The following is a 24,316-nucleotide window of genomic DNA, read 5'->3' on the forward strand; positions in this document are numbered from 1 at the left end:
TCCCTACCAACAGGCACACACACACACACACACACATCAATAGAGTGATGGGATCTTCTGCGCATGCCCTCACTACATGATGGGAAGCTGCTCATTTTAAAGGTAAATTTTAGCTCTGTGTAACACACTGCTCCATGGCTATAGCTTTGTCTTGCTGTTCTTCACCTGCCATCTAGATGTGTTTCTGATATTCTCTTACCACGTGGAGAATACCTGGCATTTTCTAATCCAACCTTCCTGCGTTTATAGTTCTAAGCACCGCAGATATCGTGTGATGGCTTCTGGTACAAGGCCGGCATTGGTTTTGTTTCTTGGTAAGTGCAGAAATGCGGTCTATTTTCCTACAGTCACGTGGTTTCCTTCCTTCCAAGACTAGGTATGTCTTATACAAATTTCCATGTGGTAGCATTTTGATTCCTATTGTTTCTTTCTGTATATATGTACACACATACACACACATGCATATCTGTGTACATATATATGTGTATGTGTTAGTGTTTTTGTCATGGGCGTCCGGTTCCCTGGAACTGGAGTTACAGACAGTTGTGAGCTGTCATGTGGATGCTGGGAAGGGAACCCAGGTCCTCTGGAAGTACGGTCAGTGCTCTTCACTGCTGAGCCTTCTCTCCAGCCCCCTATTCTTTCTCATTTATTGATCAAATGCTTGCACATCTTTCAGTTGGATCTTCTTCTAAGGTCGTTACTTTTAGTATTTTTTAACTTTATGTATTGTAGAAATTCCCTTCAAATGTATTTAAAGCATTGCTCACATTCTGCTTTGTGATTTTTCTAAGCCTAAATTATTTTCTCTTAAACAAACCTTAGAAGATGAATGACACACATCTTTCAGGAAGCACAAGCTTTCCTGAGAGACACTTTCAAAACTGGGCTCTTTTCCAGGAAAGGTCCGCAGTAGCCCAGACAGGCACTACATGGGCATCTTTCTCCTAACAATTACTGCTTGTCAAATTAGGAGGCACTTAAAAGAAAAGATGTGTGTGTGTGTGTGTGTGTGTGTGTGCGTGTGTGTATGTAGCATATGCCACGTGTGCAGGTGCCTGTGGAGGCCATAAGAGAGCATCAGATCCCTTGGAGATGGAGTTGTACTGAGTGAGCCCTCTCTCCAGCTCCAGAAGGAAATTTTTTCTTTCTTTCTTTCTTTTTTTTTTAATATTTATTTATTTATTTATTATGTATACAGTATTCTGTCTGTGTGTATGCCTGCTGGCCAAAAGAGGGCACCGGACCTCATTACAGATGGCTGTGAGCCACCATGTGGTTGCTGGGAATTGAACTCAGGACCTTTGGCAGAGCAGGCAATGCTCTTAACCGCTGAGCCATCTCTCCAGCCCCAAGAAGGTAATTTTTTAAAATAATTCTTTTTGTATGTATGAGTGGTTTGCCTGCCTGTATGTGCACGTGTGCCTGGTGCCCAAGGCAGATAGGAGTCAGGTCCCCTGGAACTGGAGTTTGAAAGGGTTGTGGGTGCTGGGAACTGAACCCAGACCTTTTGTGGAGCAGCTCCTACTCATGGAACCATTTCTCCAGCCCAGGAAGGCAGTTGCTCTATGACTTCTCTGCCTTTGGAGTTACAGTGAGCCTTCCTTGGAAGAAATAATAGTTTTGGGTTTGTTTTTTTTTTGGAGAATTTTTATGAACACTAATTTCTGACAGGTTTGTCATATTAACGTTTCCTCATGCTTTTGCAAAAACAGTAGCCCTGATGAATGCATCTTTTCTCACAAATATCTTTTAAATTAGTGTGTGTGTGTGTGTGTGTGCATTGCTTGTGCTACATGTGTGTAAGTGCAGTATGCACGTAGACATCAGTGCTACCTTTGGGGACTTGGTTCTCCCCTCCTGCTATGTATGGGCTCTCGGGATCTGACTGGGGTTTCCAGGCTTACACGGCACTAGCTTTTACCCACTAGGCCTTCCTGACCTTCTCTATCACCCCTCTTGTCCACTGCTGGTTCCTCAGCCATTTCTTACAGATGTGAAAATGGAGGATTGTTTATCCTGGTCGAGTCTCAGCGGCCTTTCTGTCGGACTGCACGATTCAGCCTTCTGTGCTTTACCCCGGCCTGTTCTAAACCTGGCTCTGCTGATTTGAATGTTTGCACATCCCTGATCTTTTCCACCTGGTTTGGAAAGGACTCAGTCTCCGAGGGAGTGAGGCTGCGGTGAAGCTGTTTCTCAGGCTCTTCTGCCATTTGTCCGTTTACTTGCACTGTTTAAATCAACCCCAGTGTAAACAAACGGAAGACTACAGAGAGCTCCGAGTGCCATGGTCCTTCTCATCTTCTCTTCCTGCTCTGAGCATGCAGGACTTTCCCAGGCACGGCTTAGCTCTTCCTTCCTGAGGCTGCTTATCCCCACTGTTACTGTCAAGCCCTCCGTTCTTCCGCTGCTGTCACTAGTTACCTGGTTCTTGTTTCTGGCTCCATCGCTCCTTCCTTTGGATGGTAAACTGGGGAGACAAACACACTCTGGGAGCTGACTGATATTTGGGGATTATTTTAAGCTCCTTTTTAAAATAAAAATGTCTAGCTGGACAGGTGGTGGTGCACGCCTTTAATCCTGGCACTCGGGAGGCAGAGGCAGGCGGATCTCTGAGTTTGAGGCCAGCCTCGTCTACAGAGTGCCAGGACAGCCAGGCTACACAGAGAAACCGTGCCTCGAAAACCAAATAAAGAAATAAATAAAAGTCTTCTTTACTATAAGCATGCTTGCCTGCGTGAGTTTGTGAGACCACAGTTGTCAGATGCTCACGGGCACCAGCAGTGAGCCTTGAATCCCCTGGCAGGGGAGTTCCGGGTGGCTGTACCCGGATGATGGCAACTGCACCAGGGTCCTTCCACAGCACAGCCAGCACTCTGAACTGCTGAGCCGGCTCTCCAGCCCCTCTGTCTTCATTTTGAGTCTCAGAATCACTCTAATCAGACTAAGACGTATCGCAGTTTCTATCTTAGTATAAAATTATAATCATTCTTATCTGACGTAGGCCAGGGATCATCAGGCCCAAGACTGTTCAGCATACAGGAGTGTGGGTGACCCACCCTGAATCTGCAGCATCACTGCAAAGCCCCACCCCATCTAATAAGCAGCATCATAGAATCCCTGAAAGAGATTTTTAAAAACCATTTTATTTATGTGGCTTTCTGTGACATGTTACATATCTTAGACTGGCCTCAGATTCACTGTCCTCCGGCCTACTTCTAGGATTCGAGGTATGTACTTGCAGAGACTTTTTTTTTTCAGTTATCATTTCCCTAATAAATCTTAGTACTGGGTGTATTCAAATTCAACACAAATTCTGAAAATTATGTAGGAAGATAAATATTGTTAGCTTTAACAGAGAGAAGAGGCTGTGAGTCAGACTGGAGCCAGCAGTCCTAAGTCTCATTGTTGATGAAGAGGAGAAACCCGAGAAAGACCACGCCTTTTGCCCCAACCAATTTAGTTTGATATTTAAAGTTGAGTGAAAAGATTTTTTCTGCTGCTCCTTGCCCTGCGGCGCCCACTCTTTTCCACAGCTGGTGTTTGCAGTAATGCTTCCTTGTTTTCTTCCTGGCTGCTGTTGTCTGGCAGTGAGGACTCATGCTTGTCCACGGTGTCCAACTCCGGCTCATACTCCTGCAACCCCGCCGCTTTAACAAATTCAGACAAGGTCAGGGAGTCGGAGTTGACTCCACTGTGACCTTTCTGCTCTAAGAACAAGCCAATGTTGTCCCTGTAGGGAAGGCTGATGCTGCGGCTGAACGGCGGCTCTTCGATGCCCAGAAGCTCTCGAATATGACGAGATATCGTCTGAAATGAAGGATAATATTTTAGAGGGACTAACTTGAAAAGACGAGGAAATCAGAGCTTTATTCAGTGTTGTCATGTCTCTTCAATACTAAGAAATTATTTCAGTGAGAGAAGAGAGCGAGGAAAAACCAAATGGCTGACTAAACTCATCTAATAACTTTTTTTTTTTTTCTGAGACAAGGTTTCTCTGTGTAACCCTAGCTGTCTGGAACTTGATCTATAGACCAAGTTGGCCTCAAACTCAGAGAGATCCTCCTGCCTCTACCTCCTGAGTGCTGGAATTAAAGTCACGTAACATTATGCCCAGGTAAAACTAAACTGTTAAGCGCTGAATGCTCTCGAGTGCTGGGATTGCATGTGTGAGCCACACCGAGCATTTGTGCAATGTTTTGGAAAAGACAAAATTAACAAGGACAAATAGACGATTGCCAAGAATCAGAATCTAAGGATGGGCTGACAGTGATGGGGACTCAAGAAGTTTGAATTCCAGGGAACTGTTTCATATGGTTCTCTAAGCGTTTATTGACGTCCACAGACTTGCACACAACCGTATGTCACTGGGAAAAGTCAGTGTGGGCGAATAGGAGGAATGCAGGTGAGGACAGTTACAAACTTGGGGTGTAATTACTCTGAAGCGGGTAGAAAGGCAATGTAAGTTACTTTATTTAACTCTGGAAAATAGTGTATAGATACTGTCTTTTTTTTTTTTTTTTTTTTTTTTTTTTTTTGGTTTTGGTTTTGGTTTTTTGAGACAGGGTTTCTCTGTGGCTTTGGAGCCTGTTCTGGAACTAGTTCTTGTAGACCAGGCTGGCCTCGAATTTACAGAGATCCGCCTGCCTCTGCCTCCCAAGTGCTGGGATTAAAGGCGTGCGCCACCACCACTCGCCAAGTCTTTCTGCTTGTGCAGCTTTATAAGAGGAGGGCATCGAATCCTACTGTAGATCATTGTGAGCCACCATGTGGGTGTTGGGAATTGAACTCAGGACCTCTGGAGGAGCAGCCAGTGCTTGTAACCACAGAGAGCATCTCTCCAGTCCAAAACTGTAAGTCTTAAAGACAAAAAAGTGAACACAACATTATGATTTATTTGGTAGAATTATCTCTTAAAGGGACACATGCTTCTGTATGGAAAGAGCCAGGCTTCTCACTATCATAAAAAGTTATAAATAAGCAATAGGGCTTGGAGCTATGAAGGCTGGAAAGGCTAGAGCAAACCTAGGCTGTGAAGAGTCAGAGAGGCCAGTATGCGTATATTATCTCAAATACAGGTAGATCTCAAAACAGACATGTGCGTAATGGGCTTGAGACGACTTGGGAGAATGACACGAGTAGCAATATGCACCACCAGTGCCCATTAAATATTCCCTGATAAAAATAGCCAGAGCTTTGTGGAGACATGCTTATTTAGGGCTGTAAGGAGGAAAAGCAAAAGGAGACTAAAGCTTTCTGTAGTCCCAGAAATTAGGGAGACACTTCCTGGGAGGAGAGGGCATGTCAAAAGAAGACAACTCAATCTAAACATCATCCAGTAATCAAAGATGGGATTTCTTTTTGAGCGAAAAAGCAAATAATGATCATTCTGCTTTGTAATCCAAACAATAACTGACCATGAAACAAACTGATAGAGATGAGGAAATGGATTTTTTAAGTGAGGGAAAAGGAACTGTAGAAGACTTTCCTATGGAAGCATTCCAACCAAACACGGAAGGAATGAAGGGGGAAAAATCATCATTAAAATGACAGGGTGGTAACCGTGCAGGCAGCCTTTCGTGATAAATGCTAAAGTCAGTGGCAAAAGTCCTGAGGTGGAGCAGGGCATTTACACAGCTTCAAATCACATCTCTGCCAACGTATTTGTCATTGCAGTAGTTTTATTATATAAGTACATACTTTTCAATATTCCTTTCTCCAGGAGTTGGAGCATAATTCCCCTCCCCATGAACGCTACATAGACTTAGCACTTCATTTCCCAAAGCAGAATACACAAGGAAACAGTGACTCTACATGGAGAAAGCCTGGCCGACACCACCTGTGAGTGGCGTTTTCATGTTTCCAATAATAAACCCTGGACACCGAGTCCCCAGATCTGATAAGGACTCGGGGCCTCTGTGATAGCCCCTCCGCACCCACAACTTTAGTCTCATATGAGAAAGGTTAGAGTAACTAAAATCGAGGAAAATTCACACAATACCTGATCACTACCCTTCAAAAGCTTCAAGGTTATGAAAAATCAGAAAACTATCCCAGATAACGTGCATCATAGTGCCCAAGAAAAAAAAATCAGTGTCAACAACACAGAATTTGAATAAGATCCATTATTTAATAAACCCATACCATAAGATGTGGACATTAGGAGCTGGTTTAAGTGTATGTGCAGTGGGGAGGTGAGTCAGCAATTTACAGTCACAGCTGGGTTCCCAGCAGCCACAGCAGAGGCTCAGGATCACCTCTGGCCCCTAAGGGTGCACACATTCATGTGCAAACATAATAATAATATATAAAACAAAATCCTTTACAAAGTTAATACGAAAAAGAAAGCGTTGGGGAAATGAGTTGGTGGCCTTGCTGCTCTTACAGCACCCATGTTGGGGGCTCCAGCACCTGGAATTCCAGCTCCAGGAGATCTGATGCTTTCTTCTGACATTCACAAGCAAACACACACACACACACACGCACACACACGCACACACACGAAGATAAAAATCTTTAAAAAAATTTATAAAAGAACACCTTTTGTTCTTCCAGAGGACCCTAATTTGGTTCCCAATACCCCTGTCCTGTGGCTCTCAACCACCTGAAACTCTAGTTCCAGGCTCGAGGCACTCAGGTGCCCTTTTCTGGCCTCTGTGGTCACCTGTCCCTTCCCCCATACTGGACCTATACACACACACACACACACACACACACAGATACATACAATATTATCAAACTCTTTTGTAAAATCAAGTGTACAATTTAAAAATTCTTTTAAAATGAAAAACTGTCTAGTGACAATTACTGATACGTAGCTGTGAATCTGTGCTACCTAAATAGTTTACAGTATGGCAAACATACTAAAGCTGTTTGGACTGGTTGGTTGTAATGACACAGGGTCTCATCGTAAGAGCTAGTCTTACTTGAAACTCTATGTATCGGAGGCTAGCCTTGAACTCATCAACATCCTACCTTTCTTAGACTCCCTAGAGAGGGAGTTACAGGCATGAACCCCCCATGCCTGACTAGAGAGAGCCATTCACAGTTCCTGGTTCAAGGACATACTTTAGAATCATAAATAATTCATCCTAGATAAGCAATTCACTTATATTATTCTCCAAAGGTTTGTCACAGAGTTCTTATATTCTGACACTCTTTTGTCTTACTGTTCAATACTGTGAACCCAGGATTTCACAGATTCCACTACTGTACACCTCCCTCTTCATTTTGTTTTGAGACAGGGTCTCACTAAGTCACCCAGGCTGGCTTTGAGCATGTGATCCTCAGCTTTCTGAGTAGCTGGAAAGGTAGGTACCACCACATCTTCCTTGGGGAATCATTTTCCAAGAGAGAGGAAAGACACAAGTGTGCTATTCTTTTGTCTAACCTCCCCTTAGAATAAACAAGACTGACTGATGTAAACACTGCTCTGAGGGAAATGTGGGTGTATGGGTTGCTGTATCACAGCAATGGAGTTAAAAGTGCTTTGTGTTGGGGCTGGAAGTGTAGCTTAGTGGTAGGGTGACTGCCTGGCATGCTCAAGGCCTCGAGTCCAGAATCCCAGCACTGCAAAACCAAACCAAGCAAGCAAGAAAGAAACAGATCTGTCTGTAAGGAGGTTGGCAATAGCTGACCATTCATGCCAGCTGTGGTAGATAATGCTTATTATAATCCTAGCATTTCAAGTACGGCAGAAGGATTTCCATGAGTTACAGGCTAGTCTGGGCTACACAGTGAGTTCCAGGCTAGCCAAGACTTTGTCTCAGAAAAGAGAAGCCCTTCAAAACTTAAAAAAAAAGTATGGTCTCTAGGAAGCTAATGTGTGTCTTAGTCTGAGGGTAGCTCTTTGGTGCATTCCCGTTTGTCAAGTCACCCTATGCCACTACTGAATGACTTGAGTTTTGTGTTACTCTAGTGACATCAAGAAGAAGCCACATTTTCCTGATGACTTACACAAGTATGCCAAAGTTTGCATATTAAAACTTTTTGAGATAAAAGGATTAGCAGTCGGCTCATCGTTTACTTGGAGGATTTCATTAGATTTTGAAGACCCCTTGTTACTTGCCCAGGATCAGGATTCTGACTTCAGCCCATGGGTATTATTCCTTTGGAATCAGAATGTCGAGTGAGCAACATGACTTTGGTGGACTCAATGTTTTCTCATGACGAAGAGCTGAAATTCTTGGTACTTAAATGTTGCAGGACTTTGATTACCAGGGAAAACCAGGAGTCAGCTGCTGGAGTGAAGGCCAGCTAGCTCAGAGGGGCAGGAAAGCACCTGGCTGACCTCCCTCCTCCGCCATGTCCCTCCCTTCTAATTCCTGTGCCTCTCTCTCTCTCTCTCTCTCTCTCTCTCTCTCTCTCTCTCTCTCTCTCCATCCTCCTCACTACCTCTTGCTCTGTTTTTTTTCTGTCATCTGTTGCTTGCTCTGCCTTTTAACCTATGGTTGACTTTATTTAATCCTGCTTACAATATTCAAGCAGAAAGCTCTTGGATTAAAGGTGTGTGCTAGGGCTGAGCCACACTACAACTAGAAACAGGTTTTTCCAGTAAATAATGCAATCTTGGGGTTGACAATGTGATTATATATCCTGTACACTCTAGGTAGATGTTGGAGTCACAGGGAAGAATGTATCATTCTTTTAACATAAAAAGAATAGGCGTTTGATCTTGAGATCTTGGCAGCCATATGAAGGCAAAGTTGGAAATACCATATATGGTAAGTGGGCTTGTCTATGCTATGTACATGGAAGTTTGTGGCAATTAGAATATTCATTTAGGCTGGGCGGTGGTGGTGCACGTCTTTAATCCCAGCACTCGGGAGGCAGAGGCAGGCGGATCTCTGAGAGTTCGAGGCCAGCCTGGTCTACAAGAGCTAGTTCCAGGACAGGAACCAAAAAGCTACGGAGCAACCCTCTCTCGAAAAATAAAAAAATAAATAAATAAATAAAAAAAGAATATTCATTTAGCGAGGCAGAGCATGAATCCCAGAAAGCATTTAAGTTCTGATCTTATCTGAGTGATCTTTTGCCACTGGGACTCAGTTTTCTCTCCTGAGGATTAGATGGATCCATGTTTAGCACTTACAACATGGTAAGTACTCAGCAGAGCACAGCGATTAGCTGAATAAATGCGCTGAATGTTCAGTTAGGACTCCATGTTTTAATTGTTCAGAGACTTTCTAATTGTCAGCAGAAAGACTTGAATATTAACAAGTGTATTTTTCTTTTCTGAGTCTTTTGATTTACAGAAGAATATGCTCCTAAAACTTGATAAAGAGTTGTGTTGTTGGCTGTTTTTGCTCTTTTTTTCTCTTTTACTCTTTACTCATGACTTTTTGAGGGGACCGCCACCCAACTACCAAATAAATCATGGACACACAGGTTTAATTCTTAATTATAATATAGTTTATAATTATAATTAAACACTCAGCCTTAGCTTGGCTTATTTCTAGTCAGCTTTTCTTAAATTATCCTGTCTATCTTTTGCCTCTGAGCTTTTAACCTTTCTGTATTTCTGTATGTCTTTCTTTTCTTCTTACTCTGTGGGTGGCTGGGTGTATGGGTGTCTGGGTGTCTGGGTGGCTGGCCCCCGGACCTCCTCCTCCTCTTCAGATTTCCCCATCTATTTATACTCTCTTCCTGCCAGCCCCACCTATCTTTTTTCTTGCCTTGCTACTGGCCATTCAGCTCTTTATTAGACCATCAGTTGTTTTAGACCACTGAGGCGTTTTTTGTTTAGGTAAAAAATTCAGAGCTTCACAGAGTTAAACAAACGAGACATCAACAAAAACAACGCATCTTTACATCGTTAAACAAATGTCCCAGAGCATAAACAAATGTAACACGCCTTAAAACAATATTCTACATCAGAGTTGTACGAAATATGTCCCAGAATCTTTTATTTTAATTAAAGAATTTGGAGGGTTGTCTTAGTCACTGTTGTATTCCTGTGAAGAGACAGCATGAGCACAGCAACTGTTATAAAAGAAAACATTTAGCCGGGCGGTGGTGGCGCACCTTTAGTCCTAGCACTTGCGAGGCAGAGGGAGGCAGAGCTCTGAGTTTGAGGCTAGCCTGGTCTACAGAATGAGTTCTGGTACAAGCTAGGGCTACACAGAGAAACCCAGTTTTAAAAAACAAAAACAAAGCAAAACAAAAAGAAAGCATTTAATTGGGGGCTTGCTTACAGTTCGGAGATTTAGTCTATTATGGTCATGGTGGGAAGCATGGCAGCACGCAGGAAGAGATGGTGCTGGAGAAGGAGCTGAATTCTACATCCAGATCCACAGGCATCAGGCAGAGAGAGAGGCACTGGGCCTGGCTTGAGCTTTTGAAACCTCAAAGCCCATCCCCAGTGACACACTTCCTTTTACTATGCCAACCCAATTAATCCTTCTCAAATAGTGCCATTCCCTAATGACTAAACATTTAAATATATGAGTTTATGGAGGTCATTCTTATTCAAACTATTCAATGGTAGAGACTAGGAACCTATCTTTAACAAAACTGAATCTGAGCTGGGTGGTGGTGGCGGCACACACCTTTAATCCCAGTACTTGGAAGGCAGAGGTAGGTGGACCTCTAAAGTTAAGAGGCAGGAGAACTCTGAAGTTTGAGGCCAGCCTGATTTACAAAGCAAGTTCCAGGACAGTCAGGGCTACACAGAGAAACCCTGTTTCAGAAAACAAAAGAAACAAAACAAAAAGAAACGGATGAAACCTAATACATTATTCTATTCCAAGTAGTCTTCATTTCAAAAGACCCTTTAAAAAAAACCAAATCTAATTCTGAAGACCATGTTTAGAAACTACTGCAGAAGAACATTTATGGCCTTCATATACTAAATAGACCCTATTGTGTGTGTGTGGGGGGGGGTAAGTGCTATAGAAAAGGTTCCAAAGGAGTTATGTATGCTACATAGTGTAAGGCTGTTAAATACTACAAAAGGAAGGCATGCCCCAGCACAGGAGACTGGCCAAGGACCAGTCAGTGCTCCATAGGTGAGGCCTATGTAACTTGTCTGAAAGCCAGGCAGCAAAGTAGGTAAGATACAGATAATGTTACATAAGCACCAAACAGGTATCGAAGACAGAAGATGTTACTGGGCGCTCTGGAAGAGAGGTTACTATGGGACAGCAATGTGAAGAACTTCCTGTGGAGGTGAGGAGGAACTGGCCCTTAAAGGGTGATCACGTTCATATTCGCAGTACAAGGGCATGGGACCTGAGCGAAGACACAGAGGGGGCAGGCACAAGCAGGCAGGAGGCTGTGAGTTAGACCAGGCAGTCTGGAGAAGTTCGGTGGCAACCGGGAGAGAATGAATGTGGCTGGAGCCAACTTACGGAGGACCTGGAATCCTAAGCCAAGAGTTGGGACCCTAATACACATCTCACCTTCATGTCTTCAAAATCAGTTATCCCCATCTGAGGCAGGTTGCAGCAGTTCACGTAGATGAGTTTGGGACCATTGATGAAGTTTGCGGTAAAACACTCCTATTGGTACAAGAAGAACAGCACTTACACATGTGCTACTATAATTGGAAGAAAAGAGGGACAGAATCACATTAAAAAAAACAGCCGGCCGGTGGTGGCGCACGCCTTTAATCCCAGCACTCAGGAGGCAGAGGCAGGCGAATCTCTGTGAGTTCGAGGCCAGCCTGGTCTACAAGAGCTAGTTCCAGGACAGGCTCCAAAGCTACAGAGAAACCCTCTCTCAAAAAACAAATAAATAATAAATAAATAAAATAATAAAAGTACTGAGTTAAATTTCATGCTGTGACTTCAATCTGCTTTTGCATGTTGTCACTAATTTTTTTTTTTTTGCAGGATCGGAGCTAAGGAAAGGCGTCACTCTCGAGCCCAGGCTGACCTGGAACTCAGTTGATAGCCAAGGCTGGCCTCCATCCTGTGGTGATCTGCCTGTCTCTGGTCTCCTAAGTGCTCAGATTACAAAGTTGAGTCACCATGCTCAGTCTCAAGGACATTTTGGAGTAAAGGTTTCAGATCCTGTGCTTTGTCACAACCTAATGTCATAGTTGGCATCAATAAATTAAGAAGCACATACTATTTTTGATAAAGCTAATTTGGGCTGATAGCTAACAGGCCTTAACACTCTGAAGTGATCATGCTACATATGACGTATTAGGCAGCCAGTTAAGAAGGACAGCACGAGTTCAGGGCAAGGGAGTTGCCACTGAGACATCTTGACAAAAGTGCAGAAAGGCCTGATTTAGCCTAGGTGTGTTAAAAATATAGATTTCTATGAAAAGAGGACTTCACACATTTTTTTATCTTTATGCACACAATGAACAGAATTATAATAATTTGGATGAATAGGAAAATCACATATAATCTTTTTTTTCTAAAATACAATATAGATACCAGTGATAGGGAAAAACATGTATGTCTAATATGTGTTAATGCACTGGGTTCAATCTTCATCACCACACACCCAAGACAGAAAAAGACACACACAATCCAAAATTCACTTTCCCCACAGTCCACAACATATCTGCATTTCTAGTGAAAAAGAGGCAAGAGAACATGTCAGTTGAGAGGGAAAAAATGGGGTCGGAGGATGTGCCTTCAAAACCCATTGTTTTCGCGCACCTTGTATTGAGGGAAGCCTAGCTCGCCAACCCACTGTGCCACATTCTCTGCGGTCCACTTAAGGTGTTCAAATGGCGGGCTCACACTTTTGTTGATCTTGGTTTCATTCTCTGACCCCTGGGGTAAAACTACAACTTTCTTTTCAGTAATTGAATCTCTCAATTCTATGCAAGACTCCGAAGCAGGATCGGTTGGATGTACTTCGTTGATTTCCGTCTGAAGCACTTTGAGGAGTTCGTGAGGTTCATTATCTGTACCGCCTGATTCAACACTTTCTCTGGGAGAGCTTACCATAAACTCATTTTCAGTTTTAGCCTTGTTAGTTTCTTTTTCTGCCGTCTTTTTGTGATATTCGGGAAATACTAGCTCATCCTTGCCTACGGGATACTTAAGTTTGCTTGGTCCTGGCCTGTGGTCCTTGGGGAGTTCTGTAGCTGACTTTCCTGGTTTGGGTTCATTGGATAACTCTAGCTCCTTGGTTGGTGCTGGCTGTGACTTCTCTTGCACTTCTGGTTTGGTCATGTGTGGTGGCCCTCGCCCTGTTTCCTCAGCTGGTTTTTGATGTTTCTTCTTTGGCAAATTTGCATCCATCTGTTCTTGTAGCGGTGGAGTCTTCTTCTTACTTGACTCTATTAATGTTCCCTTTGATTCTGACTTCTCACTTGATTTTCTCCGCTTTTCTTTTTGACCTGCTGGTTTCCTATCCTCTGATGTCTCTGGAACTTTCTCCTCAACTGACTTTTTCTGTGTCTCCCCCTGGACATCAGGTTCTATCTCTTCTGGGAGTCCCAGAGCAGCCACTTCCAGTGTCTCTGGAATCTTTTCCTCAAAAGAACTTTGTGTTTCCTTTGAAACTTCTGAGGTCGCCCTTTCTGAGAGCTCTAGACTTGCTTCATCAATTGGTTTTCTCGATTCTTCCCCAGAAAACTCCCTCTTGATTTTTTCCAGTGGCGCTGGAACTTTCTCTTCAATTGACTGTTTTGGTTTCTGGCCTGGGAATTTTGGCTTAATCTGCTCAGGCTGCTGCTCGGTGCCTATCTGCTCTATGGACTTTATTTGAATCTCTTCTGGAGGCTTAATATCTACTTCCTCGGTAGATTTTCTTATTGTCTGGCCTGGAAACTCTGGCTTAGTCACCTCAGATGGCTCTGTACTTTTCTCTTCAGCTGACTCTTCTTGTGTCTTTGTAATTTCGGACTTGGTCATCTTTAATGGAGGTAGATCTTCCTCTTCAACCGATTTTCTTGGTTTTTCACTTGGAAAATCTACTGTGTTTTGCTCTGGACCTATTTCTTCATCTCCCTTACTACGAGACTGCTTTGGAACCTCCTGCCCAGTCTCTTCTCGTAACGTCAGTATTTTCTCACTGCTCGTAGAAACTGGAGTCTTGCTTTCTGTTGGTAGTTGTGTGTCTGTTTCTGCAGGTGGTTCTGTGAATAGTAAATCTACTGAAACGTATGGTGGTTGTAGGTCTGGCTCCTCATGTTTCTCATCCACTGGTACCTCCAAGTCCTCTCTTCCTGCTTCCCATGATGTCTCTAACTTCAACACTTGCGTTATCTCTGCTTCAGTTTGGCTAGGTAGGTCCATGTTGGTCTCCTTGGGAATTTCTTCTTCGGGCGTCCTGGCTGACTCTTGCAGTACGTTTTCTGCATTCCCTGGCTTCCCCTCTTCAAAGTCATCTTCCTCAGTCTTAAATTTCTTTGGCTCTCGGTCGATCTCTGGGAGCATCTCAGGGGTTACCTCTACCACGGTGTCTGATTTGAAAGTATGCAATTTACGAGATCTTGGAGATTTAGTTCTTTTAGTCTCTTGAGTTTCATATTGGTCAGAATCATAATCTTCTGGGACTTCGGCCATCACGCTGTCAATTGACGCGCCCAAGGCCTCCTAGCAACTTCAACTTCCGACAGCGTCTCTATGGATACCACGATTTCCGGCGGTGTCTTCCTGACTCTTCCAGAGATTTTGTCGAGCCTTACAAGAGTCGACCGTAAAAACAGGCGATCAAAAGCACGTAGTAAACCACCCCTCCCCGTTCCCCCGGTCGTCCACGTCGCCAGCTTCCACTGGCCAGAGCTCCGGCAGCTCCCCCCCCCTCCACGCCGCCTCGCCCGCTCCTTCCGGCCCCGGGCTCCGCTCGGCTCCGCTCGGCTCTTGGCTGCCGCGCTCGCTTTGCCTTCGGCTGTTTCCGGAGCCGCAAGCGCCTAGCTGCGGTGACGCTCCCCGCGCTGGCTGCAGATGTCGGACCGGCAGGCGACTGAGGGGCCGGCCTTCTGGAGCCCCGCTGCTCGTCGAGGGTCGGCTGGAGGCGTCGGGGACCGACAGGGAGTGGAGGGGAGCCAGGCGGCCGCTTCAGGTACGCAAAGGCCTGGGCTCTGGAAGGGTGGGTACCGCTCAGCTCGGGGCCGCGCACGTCGGGCGACCCGTATCCCTACCGCCCTGGGGACCACGGCTGCGCTCCAGGTCATTTTCTACTCCTTTTCGAAACGTCTTAGTTCCCGTCTCGCTTCCTTTCTTAGATCAGCCGGGTTGGCAGTCCGGCTCCTTCCGCCGCGCCTCCTTGGCGTCCGTCTGCATCTGTGTCCCACCTCGGTTCGCACTGCGCTCACCTCCCGCCCCTGTCTTTGGCTCCGCGCGCGACCCGACCTCTGTCCCCCCAGGCTAGCCTCTCCGCCCGCTCCTGCCGGCGTCTTCCTGGTCGCCCGCCTTCCTCTGTCGGAGCCCCACTTTCCTGCGCCTAGGCCCCCTGCATCCTTCAGACTAGGAGGGATGGAGTGCAGCCAGAATTGGGAGGTTTTGAAGGAGCATCGTAGTCGGAGCAAAGGCAGGAACTAGAGGCTGCAATAGAAATTTTGGAGATCTCTCTCATTCTCCGAGACTCACCCTCCTGTTGTGCCAGTGTGTTCATTTCGGGCCACACAAGTTCCTTCGTGTGAATTTACTTAAGTGTCTAAAGACTAAAGGGACAGCATACCACGCTGTCACCTTTCAGCCTTGTGATCATCACAGGGGCGTGCCACTAAAACGATACTCTAGAGGGGGAGCGATCTGGTCCCTTTAAGTAGCAAGTAACTGGTTTTTAAGCTCTGAAAGTGACTGAGGCACCGCCGTGGATCCTGGGTATCTCTGTTTTAATGACCTTGGACAAGTGGCTTAACTTCTAAACGCGTCTGAATTTCCTCTTTTCTAAGATGTGGGTCTAAAAGTACCCGTGTCTCACAGCATTGGTGGGAGGGTTGTATGAGCCCCTGTGACTGAAGTACTTGATCTGAAACCCAAGATGCCCGCTGCACAAGGCAGTTGTCTGGAATGAGGATAAAGTCTGTTTTTGCTCGGCCAAATTTTCAGAGCTGCTGCAGAGGTATTCCTGAATGTCCCTTTCAACATGTGTCCTTCATGCTTTTCTAAAATCTCCTATGCCGTGGTGTTGCTACATACACACGTTTTTTTTTAAAATATATATATATATATATATATATATATATATATATATATATCGGTACTATGTTTGATATTTTGGTAATAAAAAATTCTAATCGGGGTGGATTGTAGCTCAGTGATAGAGTTCATATGTGAGGTCCTGGGTTAGACCCTAGCACCACGAAAAGAAAAAGAAAAAAATTCTAAGCATACTTTCTGAAAGTAAATAAGCCCTTATATAGAGTTATGAGGTATATGTCTCATAAACCCCTGTCTCCCATATATGCCAGTATTCATAAATTACATATACTTTAACTTTTATTTCATTTCCTCATGAGTTTGTCGTGAACATACTCAAGTGTCTTTTTTTTTTTTTTTTTTTTTTAATCAGACCTGTTTTCTAACATATTCCTGGAGTACTCTTAACATGTGGTATTTAAAATGTTTGTTGGGCTGGGAGTTCGCAACTACTGACTGAATCTGTAGGTGAAGGTCTGATTGCAAGGGTTTGACTGAACAACCAATGGTACCTGGGCTAGCCAAGGCTGCCCCTGGCTTAGTGGTGAAGCTCTGATACCACTGGAGACATGCAGCAATATCTGGGAACGGTTTTGGTTGTTGGAGCGGGAGGCAGTGATCACTGACAATTACAACAAGCCTTCTGTGCTGCTAAAATGTCTGTGAAGGTCTGCTTAAGGTGTCAGAAACGCTGCTTTTGAGAGAAACTCAGGCCTGAACTTCAGCTGTGTCTCCAGAGCTCAGTGGGGGTGCGGTTTGAACCAGAGTTTTTTAGGCTTGGGAGTAAAAACCTTAAAACTGCTCAAATCTGGGAGTTTGCTCCCACATTCCAGTAGAAAATGAGCCGAGTTAGTAGAGATCGTAAGTAAGAATGAGGGGGAAGCTGCTTTTGTCACCTGCTCTTAGAAAACAGCAGGGAAAATGAACAGCTACTCATTTGTTTGAGTATTTCAATGTACCTTATTCCTTCAGGAGTTCGTCAGCATCCAGAATAACAAGTATTTAGTTTGTTTTTTTTCCCTCTTTTCTTTTTTCCCTCCCTCCCTCCCTCCCTCCCTCCCTCCCTCCCTCCCTCCCTCCCTCCCTCCCTTTCTTTTTTCCATGTAGTGTTTGTACTAGTTGTTGAGATTTTGGTAAAAAGAAGGGTTCGTATAAGTAAAAGTCTCTAGTGGTTGTGATGTTCTTAGTGTCTTAGGGACTGTGGTTGTTTTTAATACATTTTTTTTTTTTAATTTGGGGGACACCTGAGCTCTTCAGTTCCCCAGAGGAGAGAGAAATCATTCCTTGTGTCTTGAAACTCTCCGAGGAATACGTATTACATCACTTAAAGGCAGGCCATTTTTTAAGTCTGCAGAGCTCTGGGGAAAATCAAGGGCAGTGTTTATTATAGTCTCACCAGGAACTTTGTTTGATGTGGATGACCAAGCGTTTGTTGTTGAGCACTGGAAATGGTCAGGTGAACTTGCTCTGGTTCTAACGTAGGATGAAGAGCAGCACTGGGTATGTCGTCTGTCTGTTTTGCTGTCTTGTTTTCGGTTAAGTTCATGAGGATTTGAGATTCGGTAACTCCCTGCGGGATGGTTCAGAGTGGTGGAAGTTTATGCTCAAAAGACCTTTTTTTCTTTATTTTTTAATTTCCTATTCCAGTTTTTATATTAACAGGCTAATATTTTGCTTACCTGTGGCTTTTAAAAGAACACTTGTGTTTTTACAATGTTGATAGTTGATTATCATGTCATACTTTAGTGTATGTGTATAATACGTGTGTGTTATATGAAGGATCGCTTAAGTGCCGAAGAGAAATTGGGCTGTCTGGTCACTGGAATTGACTGAAACTGAGTTAATGTGCTTTTCTTTAAGCCTCTCAAATCTAACCGCATCACCTGCTTTTGGGTCTTCTGCTCTGGGGAAAAAAAAAGCCGAGATAATTATTTCTGCAGCTGTGTAGTGAAGGGGACGTCTTATGAGTTCTAAAGAAACCTAGACCTATTATTCACCTGCTTTGGGGAAAACCTGCTTTTTGGCTTACTTGTAAAGAAAACACCAAAACGCACAGTAAACTCAAATCTGTAGCTTGATCAGAACGTCTGATCCACGCTCGGTAACCTGAAAAGAAAATAGTATTTTGAAAGTGGTCAGGAGCCATATGTGGTGGCGCACACCTTTAATCCTAAGCGCTCAGGAGGCAAGGGCGGCAGGTGGACCTCTGAGTTCGAGGCCAGCCTGACCTATAAAGCGAGTTCCAGGATAGCCAGGGCTCAAAAAAAACAAAAACCAAACCAAACCGAGAAAGAGAAGGAAAGGAAAGGAAAGGAAAGGAAAGGGAAGGGAAGGGAAGGGAAGGGAAGGGAAGGGAAGGGAAGGGAAGGGAAGGGAAGGGAAGGGAAGGGAAGGGAAGGGAAGGGAAGGGAAGGGAAGGGAAGGGAAGGGAAGGGAAGGGAAGGGAAGGGAAGGGAAGGGAAGGGAAGGGAAGGGAAGGGAAGGGAAGGGAAGGGAAGGGAAGGGAAGGGAGGGGAGGGGAGGGGAGGGGAGGGGAGGGGAGGGGAGGGGAGGGGAGGGGAGGGGAGGGGAGGGGAGGGGAGGGGAGGGGAGGGGAGGGGAGGGGAGGGGAGGGGGGGGGGGGGGGGGGGGGGGGGGGGGGGGAGGGGAGGGGAGGGGAGGGGAGGGGAGGGGAGGGGAGGGGAGGGGAGGGGAGGGGAGGGGAGGGGAGGAAAGGAAAGGAAAGGAAAGGAAAGGAAAGGAAAGGAAAGGAGAAAGGAAAGGAAAGGGGAAGGGGGGGAAAGGGGGGAAGGGGAAGGGGGAGAGGAGGGGAGGGAAAAGGGAGGGAAAAAGAAAAAGGAAAAAGGAGAGGAAAGGAAGAAAGAAAAAGAAAGAGTGGTTAAATTATTTGAAGAAGGCTTCTGTTTTGTGCTTTACTTTGCAGTCGAGACCATCAGTTTTGAGTTGTTACTCTGCATCTTCCAGTTCTCCTCCACACATTGTTTCCAAGATTTTGGCCAGTTAGGAACCATGACAATAACCTTGTCACATGGGAGAATACCTTATTTCACTATTACTAGGTTGCTATTTAAAATTTTTATTTCAGTCTTAATGTTATACATGATTTTACTAGCTTGACAGGGTAAACTTTTATGATCATACTAAGATAAACAAATATATATTCATTAAAAGAAAAAAACTCCTTTCCCTGCTGTCATCTAATTTTAAAACCTGTCCTGTTTTCCTTAGAAATGCATGGAGAATTAGCCTATATTTGACTGGCCAATTAAAGTCTGAACTGCTGGAAAATTGGCTTTTCTTTTTTCATCGTCTTGATTTCAGAAACCTAAAAGGATGTTTATACTTGAGTTTTCCTGTCTCTCTCAAACAACATTCCATCTTCCCACACTCTGTTCTTCTGGAAAAAGACTTGGGTTTTTCTTTCATCTTTTTACTTCCTGCTCATCTGAATCCAGTTGGAAGCTGTTTTACCAGCAGTTCTTGCATAATTTAGGGCATTCCTTTTTTTTTTTTTTTCCCGAGACAGGGTTTCTCTGTAGTTTTGGAGCCTGTTCTGGAACTAGCTCTTGTAGACCAGGCTGGCCTCGAACTCACAGAGATCCACCTGCCTCTGCCTCCCGAGTGCTGGGATTAAAGGTGTGCGCCACCACCGCCCGACTAGGGCATTCCTTTAAACTTAAAAAAAAATACCTTTTCATTTTTTTTCTGCCATACATCAAGCTGCTTGAAAAAAGATGCTATGAGAAGTGATTCTTTTTTTTTTTAAAGATTTATTTATTTATTAAGCATACAATGTACTGCTGGCAAGGAAGGCACCAGGTCTCATTACAGGTGGTTGTGAACCACCATGTGGTTGCTGGGAGTTGAACTCAGGACCTCTGGAAGAGCAGCCAGTGCTCTTACCCTCTGAGCCATCTCTCCAGCCCGAGAAGTGATTCTTAATATATGAACCGTGCACAGGCTGACTGATCAAGAGAAATGGAAATGACTCACTGCGTTGGTGCAGGTGCACAAAAACACACTGATGCTTCCTCTGCAGGAGTGGTGCTCAGCCTTCCTAATGCTGCAGCCCGTTAATACAGTTACTCATGTTGTGGGGACCCCCCCAGCCATAAATTATTTTTTGCTACTTCGTAATTATGATTTTACTACTACTATGGATCGTAATGTAAATATCCAATATGCATATAATGTAAATATATAATTTATTAATTATATTTCTATATAGTATATAATGTAATGTGATATAACATATTACATTGCATATCATTATATTATATAAAATAATAATATATGATATACAATTATATAATATATAATAATATAAATATCTGATATGCAGAATATCTGATGTGCAATCCTTGTGAAAGGATCATTCAACCCCCAAAGGGGTCACGACCCACAGGTTGAGAAGCACTACTCCACTAAGGTCCAACAGAATTGGAACATATTTTCCATTGACCCATTTCTTCGCACAGACTATTCTACACGTTTATTCCTGTTTAAGAATGTAGACACAAGGTTATTACAGCATTTTTGGAGTGATAAAAGACTTGGAAAAAAGATGTTTATCCATAGAGAACTCATAAATCAATGACTTGTTTTTTATCAAATGGAATATTTGCTATAGAGAAGAATGAGAAAGATGTTTGTGTACAGCTGGGGAAAGTATCTGAGATGTATCTGGAAAGAATAAGATGTGCAGAATAGTGTGTCTGATGTCCTGGTGTGTGTAGGAAATGTGAGATTCATGTATGTATGTATGTATGTATGCTGTATCCTTCACGGTACTCACACAAACATACACATTACCTTTATATGCGCAAAACCTCTCTGGAAGACTACTGAAAACCCAGTAGCATCAAGTCCCTCGGGAGATGGGGGCTAACATAGAAGGAAGCTTGCATGGTATACTTTTACCACTTTTGAATTTTGAATAACAACAATATATCACCTATTCAGAAAAAAAATCATATACAAACATGTTAGAAGGTTCTTCACTGTGTTTCTTTTCTAAAATTGGAGTCTTTTTGAGTCTTTTTCCCCCACCTCGAGACAGAGTTTCTCTGCAGCTTTTGAGCCTGTGCTGGAACTAGCTCTTGTAGTCCAGACTGTCCTTAAACTCACAGAGATCTGCCTGCCTCTGCCTCTTGGGTGCTGGGATTAAGGGCGTGCGCCACCCCCACCTGGCAAACCAAGTGCTTTTAGGTTTTTCAAGACAGGCTTTTTCTGTAGCTTTGGAGCCTGTCCTGGAACTTGCTCTTGTTGACCAGGCTGGCTTTGAACTCACAGAAATCTGCCTGCCTCTGCCTCCCAGTGCTGGGATTAAAGGCATGTGCCACCACCATCTGACCCTAAAATTGGAGTCTTTCTGCATGTCAGGGACAGATATTTTTTTAAAACTCATTTTTTATGAAGTAGAGGTTATCAATATCTTTCAGTGTTAACTTTGTTATAGTTTACATTTTATTGTTTTAAACCAATTCATTGTTAATTTAAAAATATATTAGGATTTTTTTTTTGTTTGGTTGGTTTTGTTTTTTTTCAAGACAGGATCTCACTATGTAGCTCAGACTGCCCTGGAACTCATTATGTAGACCAGGCTGGACTGGAGCGCCACCTGCTTCTGCCTCCTGATTGCTGGGATTAAAGGCATGCGCCGCCATGCCAAGCTAGGATTTCTTTTAAAAATAAAAAGACCAGTTATCTACTTTCATAATGTACCATTGCCAACAAAATCATCTCATTAGTAATTATTTTGGTAGTACACCTAATGATTTCATTAATTTAATTTTATTTTATTTTGAGATAATCTCACTCTGTAGCTTTGGCTGTTCTGGACAGGCCTCAGATTCACCGAGATCTGCTTGCCTCTGTCTCCCGAGTGCTGGGATTAAAGGTGTGCGCCACCATTGCCTGACTTATTTTTGTTTTTAATTATGTGTGTGGAATGCCCTGGAACTGGAGTTATAGGCAGTTTCGAGCCCCTTACCCCAACATGGGAACCCAGACCTTCTGTAAGAGCAATGTGCTCTCTTAACTGTTGAACTCCTCTCTCTAGCACCTTACTTTTTCATAATTTCTATTTATTTATTATTATTTTTAAGTGTGTCATGTGAATGCCTGCATGCATGTCTGTGCACCATGTGTGTACCCACAGCCCCTGGAACTGGAGTCACAGAGAGTTGTGAGCCACTGTGTGGGTCCTAGGAAGAGCAGCGCGTGCTCCCAGCTGCCGAGCCACCTCTCCAGCTCTGTGTGTTTTTACTAACGATTTTTATTAATTCTAGGATGCTTTACTCATATTTGCTCTACACTCTTCCTCATTGCTCTTCTCCCTCTCTTGCTGCTCCCTCTCCATTCTTTTCACATGAACCTGAGTGAGTGTGTGTGTGTGTGTGTGTGTACAGACACAGAGTCCATAGATGAGAGAAAGTGTGACATATTGTCTTTCTTACCCCTCACTGCTCTCTTTACCCTCCCCCTTCCGCAGACTCCTTCCTCTTCCCACAGTTCCTCTTTCATGTCATATGTATTTGTATACCCATGCGCATGTGAACGCTGCGCATACAAAACAGCCCAAGCCTGCCAGGTGCATTGCTGGGCTGTCGCCTCTCAGTTGCGTTTGTAGACTTTTGTCTTTCCTGCCGTGTTTGTGGTGTAGTGCCTGCTGTCTGTGATAGCTCACTTCACTTGAACTGCACTTCCCTGGGGCATGGGGGCCTCTGCTGGTTACTTCAGCTGGTGGAACAGTTGGGTTCTGTCACCCTCCCAAGAATCCCCACTTGATGTCCCCTGGGGTGACTCATGTTCCTGGGGGGGACTTTCTTCTGCGGAAGCACACACAGTATGGAGATCTTTGTAAGAGGACTGGTCTCCCTGCTTTTCAGACCCACGAAGCTTTGATACCATGCTGGAGAGATGTGGTTGTCAGTTTCTCACAGTCCACCGGAGCCACAGAATTCTTATCTGGGGCTCATAGCAAATGTTTGGCATCAGAGTCTGACACCCCCACCCCAAAATTCAGACGAAAGGTTATCCAGCTCCAAGATCATTTTCAGATGATGAGGTTAGCCCGTAGCCGTTGCCTTCATCCTCCGCCCCCAAATCTTAACTGTGTGGTTGGTTGGAGCCTCCTGCTGCTTGTTCTTTTTCATCCTGTGAGCATCTGGCCCTCCTCCCTGCTCTCCAGGACCCCCTCCCTCAGTAGTCACTTAGTCTAGAGCTGTGTCTTTCTGACTGGTTATTGTTCCCTGTATCCCCAGGGTAGCCGGGATTAAATAATAGGTTCCTCTCTGATCGTACTCAGCAATAGCACACGGAGGCACAGTAAGTGACAAGAGGAAGTCCTTTCTGCTAATGACCCGTCTCACCAGAACAGTCGCTGGGTCCCAACCGCAATTGTGTTTGAGGCTTGTGAGAACTGCAGGCTGCTTCTGTGGGTGGGGTGCCTGCCTTCACCAGGACTTCATCTTTTGGATGAGGCTTTGCTTCCCTTCCCCCAAATTCTAGCTGTGCACACCTTACTAATTTTATTTATTTTTGCTGATTTTCTGCACTTTTCAGTGGTCCTGTTATTTTCTTTGTGGACTAGAGTTGCCCCTATGAGATTTCGAAACGAAAAGAAAACAACAAAAACCAAAGCACATACCTCCCCAAATCAAAGCCCTCCCTCTAGGCCTACCTCTTCAGAGTCCACTCATTTGTCAGTGTCTTCACCCTGGGGCATAAGTTCCTTATGCTTGAACCTTTACACAGACATAAACCGTATTCAAACTGTAGCAGTTACCATAGAGTGACTAGCTTAGTCATCTATACAAAACCTTCTGTCGATCATATATGTTATTGAGAGAAAATAAAGGGTATCTAAATAACTAAAAGGCTTCGCTGTCTAGTGAGTCTGAGGCCAGCCTGGGTGGGTGAGTTAGTCTCTCCTGCTCGCTCATACATGAGTAAGAGAGTGGAAGCATGCTTCGTGTCTGTAGTAAGATGATAGGGATATAGTTTATGCCCAGGTTCACTCCGTATAAAATGCGATGTCAGGAGTAAACCCAGAAGAGTTTTGGCGTTTTCTTTTTGGGGGGTTCTAGAGTGTACATATAAATGACAAGCTGAAAAGGCTCTAAAATACGTCAAGCATAGAAAGGCTTGCTTCGCAGAACGGCTGGGTCCTAGGCAGTATTAAAAAGCTTCCCTTGTGGGCTGGAGAGATGGCTCAGCGGTTAAGAGCATTGCCTGCTCTTCCAAAGGTCCTGAGTTCA

The 24,316-nt window shown here is 44.3% G+C and overlaps 2 protein-coding genes across 5 annotated transcripts in view; one reads left to right on the forward strand and one right to left on the reverse strand.

Annotated features, from left to right (window-relative positions):
- Positions 1-2,030: 2,030 nt before the first annotated feature.
- Samd15 (sterile alpha motif domain containing 15) lies at positions 2,031-14,474 on the reverse strand. The gene is made up of 5 exons (XM_057782162.1): positions 14,026-14,474; positions 12,615-13,899; positions 11,400-11,498; positions 3,525-3,810; positions 2,031-2,230 (listed from the first exon to the last, which is right to left on the reverse strand). The coding sequence occupies exons 1-5, from the start codon at positions 14,472-14,474 to the stop codon at positions 2,031-2,033; spliced, it is 2,319 nt and encodes a 772-aa protein (XP_057638145.1).
- Positions 14,475-14,835: 361 nt separating this feature from the next.
- The window catches only part of Tmed8 (transmembrane p24 trafficking protein family member 8), a 31,019-nt gene continuing 21,538 nt past the window's right edge, over positions 14,836-24,316 (forward strand). For 2 of the 4 annotated variants that reach the window (XM_057782802.1, XM_057782803.1), the window contains exon 1: positions 14,838-14,973. In XM_057782802.1, coding sequence (XP_057638785.1) covers positions 14,856-14,973 — 118 coding nt within the window. In that variant the 5' untranslated portion in view covers positions 14,838-14,855. Of the gene's footprint in view, positions 14,974-24,316 lie in introns of all 4 variants that reach the window. The other 2 variants (XM_057782805.1, XM_057782809.1) reach the window with 2 other exon arrangements.

Source organism: Chionomys nivalis, chromosome 10, assembly GCF_950005125.1.
Source record: "Chionomys nivalis chromosome 10, mChiNiv1.1, whole genome shotgun sequence".
NCBI lineage: Eukaryota > Metazoa > Chordata > Mammalia > Rodentia > Cricetidae > Chionomys > Chionomys nivalis.

Bases quoted from the DNA above. Each gene is read 5' to 3' on its own strand.
- Samd15 (XM_057782162.1), bottom strand. From the start codon at position 14,474: ATGGCCGAAGTCCCAGAAGATTATGATTCTGACCAATATGAAACTCAA. The intron at 13,900-14,025 runs CACACAACTACC...TGAAGAAATAGG, and splicing joins GAACCACCTGCAGAAACAGA to TCCAGAGCAAAACACAGTAG. The intron at 3,811-11,399 runs GTGAGATGTGTA...CCTTCATTTCAG, and splicing joins CTGATTTTGAAGACATGAAG to ACGATATCTCGTCATATTCG.